General features: G+C 52.6%; 1 protein-coding gene across 1 annotated transcript in view; it reads left to right on the top strand.

Moving 5' to 3' along the window:
- QARS1 (glutaminyl-tRNA synthetase 1) overlaps nt 1–14,471 on the top strand; it is a 242,690-nt gene that overhangs the window by 90,525 nt on the left and 137,694 nt on the right. Inside the window, exon 7 of the mRNA XM_086939337.1 lies at nt 11,762–11,813. Within this exon, the coding sequence (XP_086795463.1) occupies nt 11,762–11,813 (52 nt within the window). The remainder of the gene's footprint in view (nt 1–11,761; nt 11,814–14,471) is intronic.

The following is a 14,471-nucleotide window of genomic DNA, read 5'->3' as shown; positions in this document are numbered from 1 at the left end:
CCGCATTCCTCTTGGGCCGCTACACCCACTCTCTGTGGGAGACGGTGGCGGAGGTGCTGCCAGAGTGCCCGTTGGAGGTACGGGCCAAACTCGGCCAAGCCTTTGTGGAGGGCCGAGATGCAGCCAAGTATTCTATCAGGTGTGGGCTGGATACCACTGACTCGCTAGGCAGAGCGATGGCTACGACAGTGGCAGTGAGACGCCACGCCTGGCTGAGGTCCGCCAATTTTTCGGCAGATGTCCAGAACACTCTGATGGACATGCCGTTCGATGGCCGTTGCCTCTTTGGCGACAAGGCAGACCACGCGCTTGAGCGCTTTAAGGACTCCAGGGCTACGGCCAAGTCCTTGGGCCTCTCGGCCCCGCGTCAGCAAACGGGTGCCTTTCGCTCCTTTCGTGGCCAAGGAAGGGGCGCCCCCACACGTGCCGCCAGCCACTCGCCGCAGACTGTCGTCCAGCGTGGCGGCGGCCGTGGAAACCGCCGCGGAGGCGGTCGGGGACACAGGCGAGGTCAGTCCACACCTTCCCCCGCAGGATCCACCTCTAAACCCTCCTAGTCCGTGCTTTTCGGCCCATGTGACGCCTGGGAGGCAGGGTTCGCCATCACCACTCTCACTGGCGCACTGTCACTTCGGACAGGTGGGTGCTGCAGATCGTCCGGAGGGGCTACTCCCTCCCCTTCGAGACTACTCCTCAAGCCATGCCACCACAACACCACCGCGTACCGGGGGATCATATGCGCTCCTGCAGGAGGAAGTTTCGGCCCTCTTGGCCAAGGGGGCCATCGAGCGCGTTCCTGGGCCAGAAGTAGGACGTGGTTGCTACTTTGCTACTCCCACTACTTTCTCTTACCCAAGAAGGGCAAAGGGGGCCTACGCCCTATCTTGGATCTGAGGAACGTCAACGGCTTCCTCCGGAAGGAGAAGTTCTAAATGCTGACTCTGGCTCAGGTCTTAGCTGCCCTAGACCCAGGAGACTGGATGGTAGCGTTGGACTTGCAGGACGCGTATTTCCACATCCCCGTCCTGCCGGCCCACTGGCGTTACCTGCGGTTCACGGTAGGCCATGAGCACTTTCAGTTTACCGTGCTCCCCTTTGGCCTTACCAGCGCCCCACGGGTGTTCACGAAGGTGATGGCGGTGGTCGCAGCTCATCTGCGCAGGTTGGGGGTCTCAGTTTTCCCCTACCTCGACGACTGGTTGTTGAAGGCGGGCTCGCCCCAGACAGTCGTCAGCCACCTCCAGACTACGGCGGATCTCCTGCACCAGCTGGGATTTTCCATCAATGTGCCGAAGTCGCACCTGTGTCCCTCTCAGAAGCTCCTTTTCATCGGAGCGGTTCTTGACTCGGCGCAGTTTCGGGTTTACCCGCCCGAACAGCGGGTTCGGGATATACAGGCTCTGATTCCAATCTTCCGGCCTTTATCCCGGGTTTCGGTCAGGTTGACGCTGCGGCTTCTGGGGCTGATGGCCTCCTGCATCCTTCTGGTGCATCACGCACGGTGGCAGATGCAGGCTCTGCAGTGGGACCTGAAGTCTCAGTGGGCCCAGCATCAGGGCAACCTGTCCGACCATGTCCTGATCTCGGAGGGCACTGCGAGACCGCTGCAGTGGTGGCTCACGGACCGCGATTGGGTCAACGGCAGATCCCTCTCCCTTCCCCAACCGGAGCACGTAGTTGTGACGGACGCGTCCCTCCAGGGCTGGGGAGGCCACATGGGAGAGGCGGAGATCAGAGGCCTCTGGTCTCCGGCAGAGTCCCGGCTCCATATCAACCTTTTGGAGCTGCGGGCGATTCGTCTAGCACTGAAGGCATTCCTCCCGTCTGTCCGAGGGAGTGTAGTGCAGGTGTTCACGGACAACAACACCGCCATGTGGTACTGCAACAAACAGGGTGGGGTGGGGTCGTGGACCCTCTGCCAGGAGGCTCTGCGCCTCTGGCAATGGCTGGAACATCAGGGTGTGACCCTGGTGGTTCAACACCTGGCAGGTTCTTTGAACGCCAGGGCGGACGAACTCAGCCGCCGGTGCATGATGGATCACGAATTGCGTCTGAACTCTGACGTGGCGCAAGGTCTCTTTCAGCAGTGGGGAGAGCCTTGGTTAGATCTATTCGCCACCGAAGAGAACGCGCAATGTCATCAGTTCTGCGCGTTGGAATTTCCAAGGCGGCACTCGCTCTGAGACACTTTTCGTCGAGAGTGGAGCTGCGGTCTGTTGTACGCCTTTCCGCCTATACCACTTCTGCCCAGAGTGCTGAAGAAGATAAAGCGCGACCGGGCACAAGTCATCCTTGTGGCTCCGGACTGGGCACGAAGGTACTGGTATCCCGAGCTACTCAGTATGTCAGTCGATCCCCCCGGTTCGTCTGCCTCTTCAGGAGGACCTTCTGTCGCAGCAGCAGGGGATGGTCCTCCACCCGAACCTGTCCAGTCTCCACCTCCATGCTTGGAGATTGAGCGGCGACAGTTGAGGCCATTTGACTTGCCTCCTGAAGTCTGTAACATCATTCTGGCAGCCAGGCGTCCCTCCACAAAGTCGGTATACGCCTGCAGGTGGAATTGATTTGTGGCATGGTGCACAGCAAAGGCTGTGGATCCCCTTAATGAAACTCTTTGAGGTTCTCCTCTTTCTTCTCTCTCTTGCCCAGCAGGGCTCTGCTCTGGGCACTGTCAAGGGCTATCTTTCAGCTCTTTCAGCCTTTTCTGAGGTGGCCTGACCAACCTTTGTTCAAGTCCCCTATCGTTAATCGATTCCTGAAGGGCATCACTCATACGTTCCCTCCTGTTCCTTTCGTGATGGCTCAGTGGGACTTGAACCTGGTTCTTACGTTTCTGATGTGCGCTCCCTTTGAGCCACTTCACAACTGTCCTCTTCGCCTTCTGTCTTTGAAGACTGCCTTCCTGGTAGCCATCACCTCTGCCAGGAGAGTGAGTGAGCTCCAGGCTCTGTCTTGTAAGCCTCCCTTCCTTTCAGTCCATCCGGACAAGGTTGTGTTACGAACAAGGCCCTCCTTCCTACCCAAGGTAGTCACAGCCTTCCACATTGGGCAATCCATCACCTTGCCCACCTTCTTTCCGCCTCCGCACCCCTCCAGAGAGGAAGAGAGGCTCCACCGTCTGGACCCAAAACGTGCGCTCTCATTTTATTTGAATCGCACACAACAGTTCCGGGTGGATGATCAACTCTTTGTTGGATACGCGGGCGCTAAGAAAGGGAAAGCGGTGCACAAGCGGACCATCTCCCAGTGGATCATCTTGTGCATCCAGGCGTGTTACTCCTTGGCTAAGAAGGAACCCCCTGTTGGGCTGCGGGCTCATTCCACTCGAGCCACAGCCACTACAACTGCCTTGGGCCGAGGTGTTCCCTTGCAGGACATTTGCCAGGCGGCTACGTGGGCCTCGCTGCACACGTTTGCAAGACACTATTGCCTGGACAGTCCAGTCCGGAGGGATGGCTACTTTGGCCGTTCCGTCCTCCAGGACTTTCTGGTGTGATTATTGGTTCGCAGACCCACCACCACGGGGTTGGTATTGCTGGGGTATCTATTGTAAGGTAAGGAATCTATCACTAACGTGTCTCTTTCAGATGCACAAGTTACTACTTGTGTAATTATATATCTGTAAGAGTCATTAGTTAGTGATAGATTCCTTACCGACCCACCCATCCTCCCCGTTCTACGAACCGATATCTAGGGTTAAGGTCATCCCCTTTCAGGGCCCTAGTTTCATGGCACCAGTGTTGGTTTTTGGCATGGCTCTGCGCTTCTGGCGCGGAAAAGCTGTGTCTAAGAACTGACGTCAGCACGCGGAGGCGGCGTCTAAGTACTCCGACGTCATCACGACGCCGACGACTGACGCGGAGCCGCAGACGACGCCTACCGACGCGCAAGGGTACTGCTACGCAAAAGTTTCCGGATCCAGTCTGACGCCTGGGGATATTCTAAGGTAAGGAATCTATCACTAACTAATGTCTCTTACAGATATATCGTTACACAAGTAGTAACTTGTGTTTTTAGAACTTTTGCTACTCCATGGGCAGAAATGTTTAATTCTTTATGGTTTTTATATAGCCCGGACTAGACAGAGGTTGGTCAAAAGCTTAGAGTGCCAGTAAAAGCTGAACCTCATGTTAGCAATATAGTTTTAAAAAAATGTTTTTAAAGCCATGAAACCCCCCTCCCCTCCTACATTTGGCACCCATAATAGAGCAATATAGTCCTTCTGCCTCGTTCGGTACTTGTTAAATCCTTTCTTCCTTCTTATGAACCATCAACTGCAGCTGCAGGGCCGGACAGGGAAACAAAACCGGCCCTGGCAAAGTGCTCGGCCGGCCAACCCCTCCCCAGCACTTTGTTGGGGCAGATTTTGTTGCAGAGCCCTGTAACAAAATAGGCCCCCATGGGGCTCAAAACCGGCCCCCACACTTGCGGCGCACCGGGGGATTGCCCGGTGCACCGCAAGGCCAGTCCAGGCCTGTGCAGGTGTAATCCTATGTTCACTTTGATCTGTGCACTGTTGCCATCATGTTGTTGTTGTGTCTCCTGCTCTCTGGCGGAGGACATGAGTTACCTTCGGAGGAACGTTCTACTTTTGCTGTATCCTGTGTGACTTGTGTGCCTACAGGAATGTCTGTTTTGATATGCATATTTACCCTTGGACGTCTCTGCATGTATATATCGATCTCTTCTATGGATCTTTTGTAGATATCTTTTACTTCTGGGTGTGTGTGTGTGTGTGTGTGTGTGGAGGGTCAGTGGGGGTGGTGTGTGTGGGTTTTGCGCATATGGTCGTCCAGCCTTCTATACGGTGTAAATCATGGCATTTTACTACACCCTTCTTGGTCACTTGGTTCAACCGTCTCAGTTGTAGTCGTCTGTTTCCTTCCTTCTCTTCAATGAGCGTCTGTTACATTATTGTGGAGGATGCCTTATAAATCTATCTATCAAGTTTCTCCGTATAGGATTGGTTTCTTTTTACCATTCTTGTTTTTCTAGTGATGCTCTTCAGCATTCATTTTTATCTCTTTTTCTCTTCTACACAATTCTTGCTTGACGTTCTCTTTTCAAAAGCTGTTTTTGAGGATAGTTTATTTGTCGATCAGTGGGTGCTCTTCATTCGTTGTGTGTGGTCGCTGCGGCTGAGCACGCTGTGTGTGCTCCTTCCATTGGTTGAGCTTGGCCTACTGTCCTTGGTCCCTTTGCATTCCCTGATCATAGGCTGCATCCCTTTTTGGGGCTGCCTCTTTTACTGGTTCTATGCAGTGTGTGTCCCACTCTTGTACCTTTCTACTCCCTATGGGCTTCCCATAGTCCTTCGGTGCTCAGGCCTTCGGTGCTCAGGCCTTCGGTGATCAGCCCTTCGGTGATCAGCCCTTCGGCTATCGTTTTTCAGATAGTCTGGTCCCGTTCTATCTCTTGGACCGGCTTCTCCTATTTGGGGCTCTTTGGTGAGGTCAGTTGGCAGCCTTTCCTCCATGGATGGCATTGCTTGGGTATCTGATTCTGAGACATTCGAAGACGACGTTGCTGCTTAGTCGCTCGACGCCCTCTACCGATGCGCAGCGGTACTGCTGACTATTTCCAGATCCAGTCTGGCACCTGGGCACGATTTTAAGATCGAGAATCTGCGGCTAGATCCTGTCTCTACCAGATAAGGCGTTACCGAAGGTAAGTAACGTGTCCGTTGGGTCTACTATCCAATGTTGGTCCAGTTTGTGTCTGAGCAGAGACCAAACTGGAGGCCAATTAGAATCTTGATGAGCTTTTGAGCCCTCTGAATTGGCGTTACGACGCAACACTAGTGCGAGTTGTGCTCTATAGAAGTGTTCCTTTTGTAACAGTGTCTCGAAGCCCTCTGCTAGCACCGTGCCAATGACGCAACAATGGTTCTCAACCGTACAGTGCTGCATCCTCGAATCACTACTTTGCTGTTAGCACTGGAGCACTTCAAGAATTACAAGGATTTGTCGCATTTCAATTTTTAAATTAAAAAAACGCACAAACTGATTCCAAAACTACATTGTTTGCAACTGAACGTTGCCATTCTTTGAAAATTACATTTTTGTCTTCAATTTTCTTTGAAGTAACGCTTTCAACTAATACGTTTTTTAAAAAGTGACACTGCTCAGGGTTGTAGGTGCAATGCACCTTTAAAGTACGGTTTCCCATGCTTGTGCCAGCACAGCTTTCACTCACTCTGAACCTCTGTGCATGGGGTGAGGGTGCCTGGGACGGAGCCTTTTAAAGGTGCAATGATTTTAAAAGCCAAAATCCTGCCTACTTTGGAGTCCTTGTTTCTTCATGCACCCTGTTTCAGGTGGTGATGGTATCGGAGTAGCGGTGGAGAAAATAACTTTAAAGGGTCAAATATTGATGTCAAAAAGAAGCCTCTAGAGTAGAGATCTAGACAATTTATAGGATGACCTCCAGCTACCACGTCTGTGGCTGCGTACGCAGCCTGATCTGACCCTACATAAACCGCTACGTTTCTGCTGAATCTTATCCCGGCCTCCAACTCGCTGTCCTTCAACACTGACCGTGTCTAGGTAGTGGCACTTTTGTAGTGGGGCGTTGAGGGTTTGGAGTTGACCCTGTGTTGTGTTTATTTAGTAGTGTCAACAAACTTTTTGCAGAACTTAAACTGTACCCCTTGCCCAGTTCCTACACTAGACCGAACTGCGCTTTCTCACAGTGCCTGCAGACGTTTTACATTTGGAGGGGCCACACCAGGACATTTGGGGGACGCAGGTGGAATGACCTCCAGGAGAACATCTAAAACAGACAGATCTACTAACATTTAATAACAAACCAACTTTATTTTATCTACCATCAGTCATTTGTAGTAGCACTGCCAGAAAGGTACACCATCACAATGAGACAATTGAATTGTAGTAGCCCCCTTACAGATGTTAACTATACATACATCCATACGTACATACATATGTATTATATACATACGTATGTTTTGGTAAGCGTTGTTGCAGTGGTGGTGCAGTGTCCTGTGGTCGACTTTTGTAGGTGCTGATGCAGAGTAGTTGGCGTAGCCCTTTCTGTGCTACCCTTGAATGCTGTAGTGTGGTGCCATGGTGGATACCTTGGCCCTGTGCCCACAGCTGCGGGGCTCTGAACCGAGGCAGCGCAGGGATTGTACACGCGCCTCCACGGTAGAGCCACTTGATGTTTTCGTCTGCCACAAAGGCTGGCACTGCTCCCATCTGTAAATGTTTCCGATGCCCTCGCCTGACTCGCTGCAATGCCAAAGTGTGCGTCACAGTCCCTGAGAGCGCTACAGTGTTTATATTCAGCCTCCGCCTCCTACGATAACATGGCGCGCCATAGGTACAGCAAAGTTCTACTTTTATTTTGTGAGCTAAAAACCAGAATCCAGATTGGTTGGCAGTAGTCTGCCATGCAGAGCTTCTGCCAATGTGCTGCCTGTCAGTGGGCAAGTACAGGGATGGGCTGCTTGCTTGTCTCTGTTGCGCTTTTTCAGCGTTACAGTAATGTAAATGTAAATTGATACTTGTATAGCGCACTACTCACCCTCCAGGGTCTCAAGGAGCTTGTACGAATACCGCTGTGGAACCCATCCTGGCTTTCCCTGTGAGGCGTCCACTCCTGGGCACCCCCAAGGTGGGGGCCAGGCATCCTTAGCGTTGTGGGGGCTGTTGTGGAGATTAAGCAAGCTATTGCCCAGAGTTGCAGAGTGGGACTCCATGATTGGAATAGGCACTGAGGCGAGAATCATCAGGTCCGTGGAATTTTTGAGCCCAAGACCCGCCAAGGCAGGGAATTGAACCCTGGTCCCGGGCTAGACCTCTGCATCAGGGTCTGCTGCTCTAACCATTGAGCCACACTTCTCCACGCCGTGAAGTGCCAGAGATGGCAGAACCCTACTCCAGCATACAAGTTGAGCTCTTGAGCTCTTGAGCGCTTGAGGTTTTCTGTCCTTGTTCGGGACGGGTGCCCTTTAGGGCTTCTGATTGTGAGTGTCCCTTGCAGCCCCCGTGAGCTGGTGTGCTCGGTAGGCCCTTGTCTTGGTTTTCCTCCTCCTTCTGCTTGGCTGAGGAGGGTTTGACCTCGAGTGCCCTTGGGAAGCGGCAGGCGAGGAGCTCTGCATTGGGTGGAGTGGAGGCTGTGGAAGGGCGTGGCCTGGCGGTCCTGCCAGACCAGGTCTATGATCGACTTTACTGTGTATAGTACACACGAGTGTCCAGATGATGTGGATGTGATGTTCAGGGGTTCTTGTCTTGGTGCTGGTGGGGGGGGGGGGGGGGGGGGCGGTGGTCCTGGATGGAGGCACGGAGGTTGAAATCTGATATTTCCCGGGTGATGCTCTTCTTGGGTCTGTGTGGTCTGTAGATCCTATGTATGGAGGATCCTGTTGGAGGCTGGGGGAGGGTGGGACCGGCTGCTGGATGGAGGCGCGGAGGTTGAGCTCTGATATTCCTTGGGTGAAGCTCTTCTTGGGTCTGTAGATCAGATGGTGGCTCCTGCTGATGTAGGAGGGGGTGGGGGCGGGAGAGTATCTTGAAACTCTTCGGTGTTTGTTACAAGTGTCTCCTCCGCTTTCATGTGTTGTCTGTGTTGTATTTTTTAGCAAGAAAAGGCCTCACAGGGCAGCTTTTCTTTCAATTCTTTCAAATTTAAAGTTTGCCCGCTCTTACCCGATGTCTTTCAAAGATTCGCACTAGCAGGAATACTGACCGAGTCCGCGGCCAAACAAGCCTCTGAGACCAAGAATGGTGCGGGTCACATGTGAAACCTTTCGGACTCTGAGGGGCGCTAGAAGCCACCCAGGGATGGGCACCGGTGCTACAGCCCGTGCTGCAGGGCTGCACTGTTCTGTCTCCGGCTGTGCTGCCCTGCTGTTGATGCTTATCTGTGCTATGTCACGGCAGCATTGAACTCCTTTTACCGACCTCAGAAGGCTGAAGCTTCCCGGCCGCTGTGCCAGGCGAGCTTGTGGCCTGCAGAGCCGGGCCGCAGGTGCACGGACTGCCTCTCCCTCCAACTCCCATGAGGGGCTTCTAGGAAAGGTGGCCGGAGGCGCTGAACTCTAGCTCCGCGAATCCGCCCTGTAAGCATGAACACGCATTTTTCTTCTTGCCCCGAGGGCACAGGGTGCCCTGCGCTGTGCCCTCTGGAGGCCTGGTGCATGCCGCGGCTTGAAACCCGAGCAGATTGGCGGAGGCGGATCAACATGGTACCTGCGCCACTGACAACCGACACTGCCGGACTTTCAGAGCCCCCTCTGGTTGGGAATAATGTTAGAGCTGGTGGGTTGGTGTGGGGTCAGTGGACGGTCCTACCTGTTCCTGGACGCTTCTGACCTCGTGTTCGTTTGGATAAAGGGTTTCACTCTTCTTCCTCAGGTGGTGCTTAGAATATCAAGTTGTCAACGAAAGGTTTACCTTTGCATTGAGTGTTTGCAGTCTGTGCTTTTCCACTTTCTTTGCCTGAAAATCCCAAGTGACTAAAATGCTGAAATCTGAGGCACATGAGACCACATCAGGCATCCCTTCGGTAGCCCCACAGTCGGGCCGAGCTCCTGACTGTGGGTTACACTGTGACACGGCGGCGAGCATGTTGTATTGGGACAGAAGTCCTAATGTGGCTTTGAAAAGCTGTGCCTCCAGCCCCACCGGGTGCTCTTCATGCTTCTGGGGACAAAAGTCCCCTGCATGGTTTTGTGCAGCTGTTCTGCCCCTTTGTACAGTTCCTGTGCAGCCCTGCAGGGTTTCACCCAGTTGTGGTTCCCCCTGGAGGTGCTCCCAACTCCCATTTACACTGACTTGAGGTCTGTGGGCTGGGATGTGATGTCGGGTGGGGGTTGGGCGGCACCAGAAGTGTACCCCTGAGGAGACCGGCTGCCTCCCTCTTTGTCCAAAGCTTTGTGGACACAGATCGTGACAGCAGCATGTTTATTTTCACAGACACAGGCCTTTTGTTTTTACCTGTATCTTTGGGGGTGGGTAATTCGTTTGGCCTTCCTTATGTCAGATACACTTTCAGCCTCCCATAACTAGGAGTCTTCGGTCCTCGCCATACCAGGGCACGTATGATGGGCGCCTCAACAGATACTGAGATACTGTTGGGTGCTGGAGTCCATAGCCCTCCATTCTCCAAAGGGGGGGTCCTCTCTGGGTGTCACCCCAGCATCACAGCCCAGCACGTGTATCTCGAGTCACTTTAAATGCGATGATTGTGGTGGTCTGAGAGGTCCCCAGGGCTTCACCTTTTCGTATCCACACAGCTCAGCAGACTGTTACCTGGCTGGGTGTGGGTCGCCGTCAACAATCCTTTCTTGCAGCCCAGGTCTCCTTTGGTCCGGTGCACACACCCCTCCCCTGTTTCCTGTGTTGTGATGGTCTCCCCAGGATAATCTGAGCTCACAGAGGGATACAGGTCCCTACTCAAACCAGCCCCCAGCAGCCTGGTCTCGTGTTGGACAGGAAGCGTGGACGTTGTGGACAACAGCAGGCAAATGCTTCTCCAGGATTTGGGGTGCCCACTGCACTTTCAATAACTGCGGACTCCCTGGTTAGAGGGACCCCACTTTGGCCATCAGAGAAGCGCACCCCTCAGCCATTAATGAGGAGGCCTCTACCCCAGCCTGGACTGGGCCAGGCAGGGAGCCGCGGCTTGAGGCTGTCCTCGCTCTGGACTAGGCACATGTCCCAGAGAGTCTGTGGAGCTGCAGAGAAGGGAGAGGCTGATGGACCTCCGTGAGCAGACGCACGGTCGTACTGCGCCACCAGGAGAAGCCACCGGGCCAGGAGAGGAGTACAAGACCCAGCTGACGGCTAGGACCTGCATGGGCCACTCGGATGGGTTGCGACTGGCTAGGTGGCGCAGCGTCATCGAAGCAAGACTGCCATCTGGGTGTGGAGCAGATGTACGACCTTCATGGATTGAAAAGGGTGACCCTGCACCATCCTGATGATTCCTGTCCCTTGGTGCCTGTAATCCACCCCTGCCTCCATCCCCCCCTCTTCTAACCATCTCCTGCAGGTTGGAGAAAGGAAGTCTTTAGAGCTGGGTATGGGGTCTGTTCCCATTGGCTGGTTCCACAACTTTTGAAATCATTCCTCCAGTTATTGCGGTTCCAGAGGTTTCACCAGCCAAAGACTTGGTCACTGCTAAACTGAAGCAGCCGTCGGTGTCGGTTTTAAATACCAGTTGTTTGTTCATTAGATGGAGTGCAGATCCTTAACCCAAAGAGAATGTTGTTGATTTGTCAGCACATACACATGTTTTTGTCTTTTTAATGAAAATGTAAAAATAGCTGAATTGTTTCCAAGCTATCCGCCCCAGTAGTTTGTTTGTTCCCAAAAGTGGCTTGTTCCATAGTAACGCAATCCACCTAAATCCTATAGGTTGCTTCCCCGATGTATGGCATGGCCATGGCTGACCTAAGAGCCAGAGTCCATACTCTTGGGGTTGTGAACTTTAACCTCCCCTGTTGCATTCCAGAAATCCAAGATTGGCTGAGGAGTGTGGTCCTTTGTTACTTCTGCGCTTCGGCTGCGAGCGCGTGGTCCTTTGTTACTTCTGCACTTCGGCATTGATAAATATCAAATTTGGTTATGTTTCCGTGGAAGGCTTTAGATTGTGTGACATTTGCTGTGATGCATGGCTCTTTCAGTTGGATGCTTTATATTCCAAATGAACACAATTTCGTACACCACGTAATGAGCACAAGCCTTTCTCAGTATGTCACTCTGGGAATATTGAACCTTTTTTCTATCTGTTTTCTTAGGTTCCAAAGCAGAGGGTTGAAACCGATAAGAAGGCAGAGATGGTTGAAAATGGTAAGTGTGTGTTGTTAATCTGCTTTACCTTCGTTTGATGTTCTCAGCTACACGTTTTGTCAAAACATCCTGCATTGTAGCTTGCAGAGGAGCCTAAAAGGGGTGGGGTGGGGGCTGGTGGGGGGTGGTGGAGGGGTTGATCTGGAGTATTCCTGGACCTGCTCCTGATGAACCATTCAACACTTGGAGACCAGTCTTTGCATCTTCACACCAGGGTAGCCGTGCTGATTACTCTGGATTTCTGTCCGAGCTTTACGTGTTAACATCGTCCTTCTTACCTGCACATCACCTTCAATCTCCTTGGAGACGACTTGTTTTCCCAATGTTCCCTATTTTCATATCCCTCCTTTTTAGTTCGAGCCAAGGCAGTGCATCCGCTGCTCTGCGAGGCATGCTGTATTAGAGTATGAATTTGAAGCCCCGCCTACTCTCTGCCCATATTTTTCATTGGCTTGTGTCATTGTCCTTCCTAAATGTTGGCTTCTGATTCGTTAATTGGCTTGTTAGTCTCTCCTTAGTACCGCCTTGTCTTCATTCGTAACCTCCCATGAGGAATATCCCTTTTACTTCTGTTACACGGTCTGTAAGCACTATTTTCTGTAATGAGTTTCGCCTACTGCAAGCATGACCTGCTTTCCTGCAACATTCAGCGCGCCATGCGTGCTTTCACTTTCCAAGCAGCCCGGGACAATGGCTGCTGCTTCTTTGACATGAAATGGGTCTGCATTTACAAGAGTTTGAGATATTGGCATTGTAAATGACAATGCCTTTTATTTATGTTAATTATCAAAACCGATAAATAAAAGGCATTGTCACTTACAATGCCAATAGCTTAGACTCTCGCAAATGCAAGACCTATTGCATTGCAAATGCTTGTTTTCCATCTGCTGCCAGTAACAATCCTAAAGAACTAAACTGTGCCCCTTCACATCATCCCTGCCAGCAGATGTGGTGCAAGGTCCATCCTTTGACTCCAAGGTGGAGAGTGCCACTGTCCGTGTGGTCTGTTGAATGTTCTTTCAAGAACTGTTACTAATTTTAAGGTAAGCGGCTTAACAATCTCCTTACATACCTCGAGTTACTCAATAGAAAGACAATCCATCACATATACACTTGAACCACTTGATTTCTATACGAAGAGTGTATATCGCGATGAGACCAGATCATCGCACGATCTTACTAGATATGGTGCTCCATGCGTAACGAGTGACCACAGTGCTCGTGCGGCGCATCAAGGAATGTGAGTGAATCAACAATAAATACACTGTTTAGTTATTTGTGTACGGCCTGGCCATATAATTCTCAGTAAAACCTCTCAAAGTGGACTTGTGGGGCTGATCCACTTTCACTTCTTGCCCAAGTGGTTGTAATGGTTCAGGCCCAACTACACATTCCGTCAGTGTTTCGACCGGTTCCGATTGCGTGCGCTGTATGAACATCAGTTCAGGACTTCATCAGGACAGTACGGGGAAAGCCCTAGAACTTGTGCTAATTACTTAAACGGCTCCAAATGATCGCTGATTAAGTGAATCCAAGGAAATTTGCCACTTCATAACTTTCGAACATCTTGTCTGTCAGCGAATAAATGTTTCTTTCCTTTGCAGGCTTTTCGTGGTTGTTTGAATGGGAATGGCATAACCGGAGAAGCTTGCAGTGGAAAGATTCCATTATTCCCCGCGGTATCCGTTCAAGTCACAGGCCACCGAAGTCATCTGCGGCGTCCCTCAAGGATCCTCGCTGAGCCCCACCCTCTTCAACGTCTACATGAGCCCCCTCGCGGCCATCGCACGCCAACACAACCTCAACATAATCTCCTACGCAGACGACACCCAGCTGATCCTCTCCCTGACCAACGACCCCGCCGCCGCCAGAGCCAATCTGCACGAAGGGATGAAAGATGTAGCCGAGTGGATGACGACCAGCCGCCTGAAACTGAACTCAGACAAGACGGAGGTCCTCATCCTCGGCTCCTCGCCCTCTGCCTGGGACGACTCCTGGTGGCCCCCCGCCCTGGGCACCGCACCCAAACCGACGGACCACGCACGCAACCTGGGCTTCATCCTGGACTCCTCCCTCTCCATGACCAGGCAAGTCAACGCCGTCTCCTCGTCGTGCTTCAACATCCTACGCATGCTACGGAAGATCTTCTGGTGGATCCCCACCAAGACCAGGAAGACCGTCACCCAGGCCCTCGTCACCAGCCGACTGGACTACGGCAACTCCCTCTACGCCGGTACCACCGCCAAGCTCCAGAAGAGACTCCAGCGGATCCAGAACGCCTCAGCCAGACTCATCCTCGACATCCCACGAAACAGCCACATCTCCGGACATCTGAGAGACCTGCACTGGCTCCCCGTCAACAAAAGAATCACCTTCCGTCTCCTCACCCACGCACACAAAGCCCTACACGATCAAGGCCCGAGCTACCTCAACAACCGAATCAACTTCTACGCTCCCAAACGCCACCTCCGATCAGCCAACCACGCCCTCGCCGCCGTCCCCCGCATCCGAAGAGCGACAACAGGAGGAAGGTCCTTCTCCTACCTGGCCGCCAAGACCTAGAACTCCCTCCCGACCGACCTGCGCCTGACCCAAGACCATCTCTCCTTCAGGAAGAAGCTCAAGACCTGGCTGTTCGAGCAGTAACGGCCCCCCCCC

Source organism: Lissotriton vulgaris, chromosome 9 (genome assembly GCF_964263255.1).
Source record: "Lissotriton vulgaris chromosome 9, aLisVul1.2, whole genome shotgun sequence".
Taxonomy (NCBI): domain Eukaryota; kingdom Metazoa; phylum Chordata; class Amphibia; order Caudata; family Salamandridae; genus Lissotriton; species Lissotriton vulgaris.
Note: the sequence above shows the minus strand (reverse complement) of the source record. Positions and strands in the feature narration are given on the sequence as shown.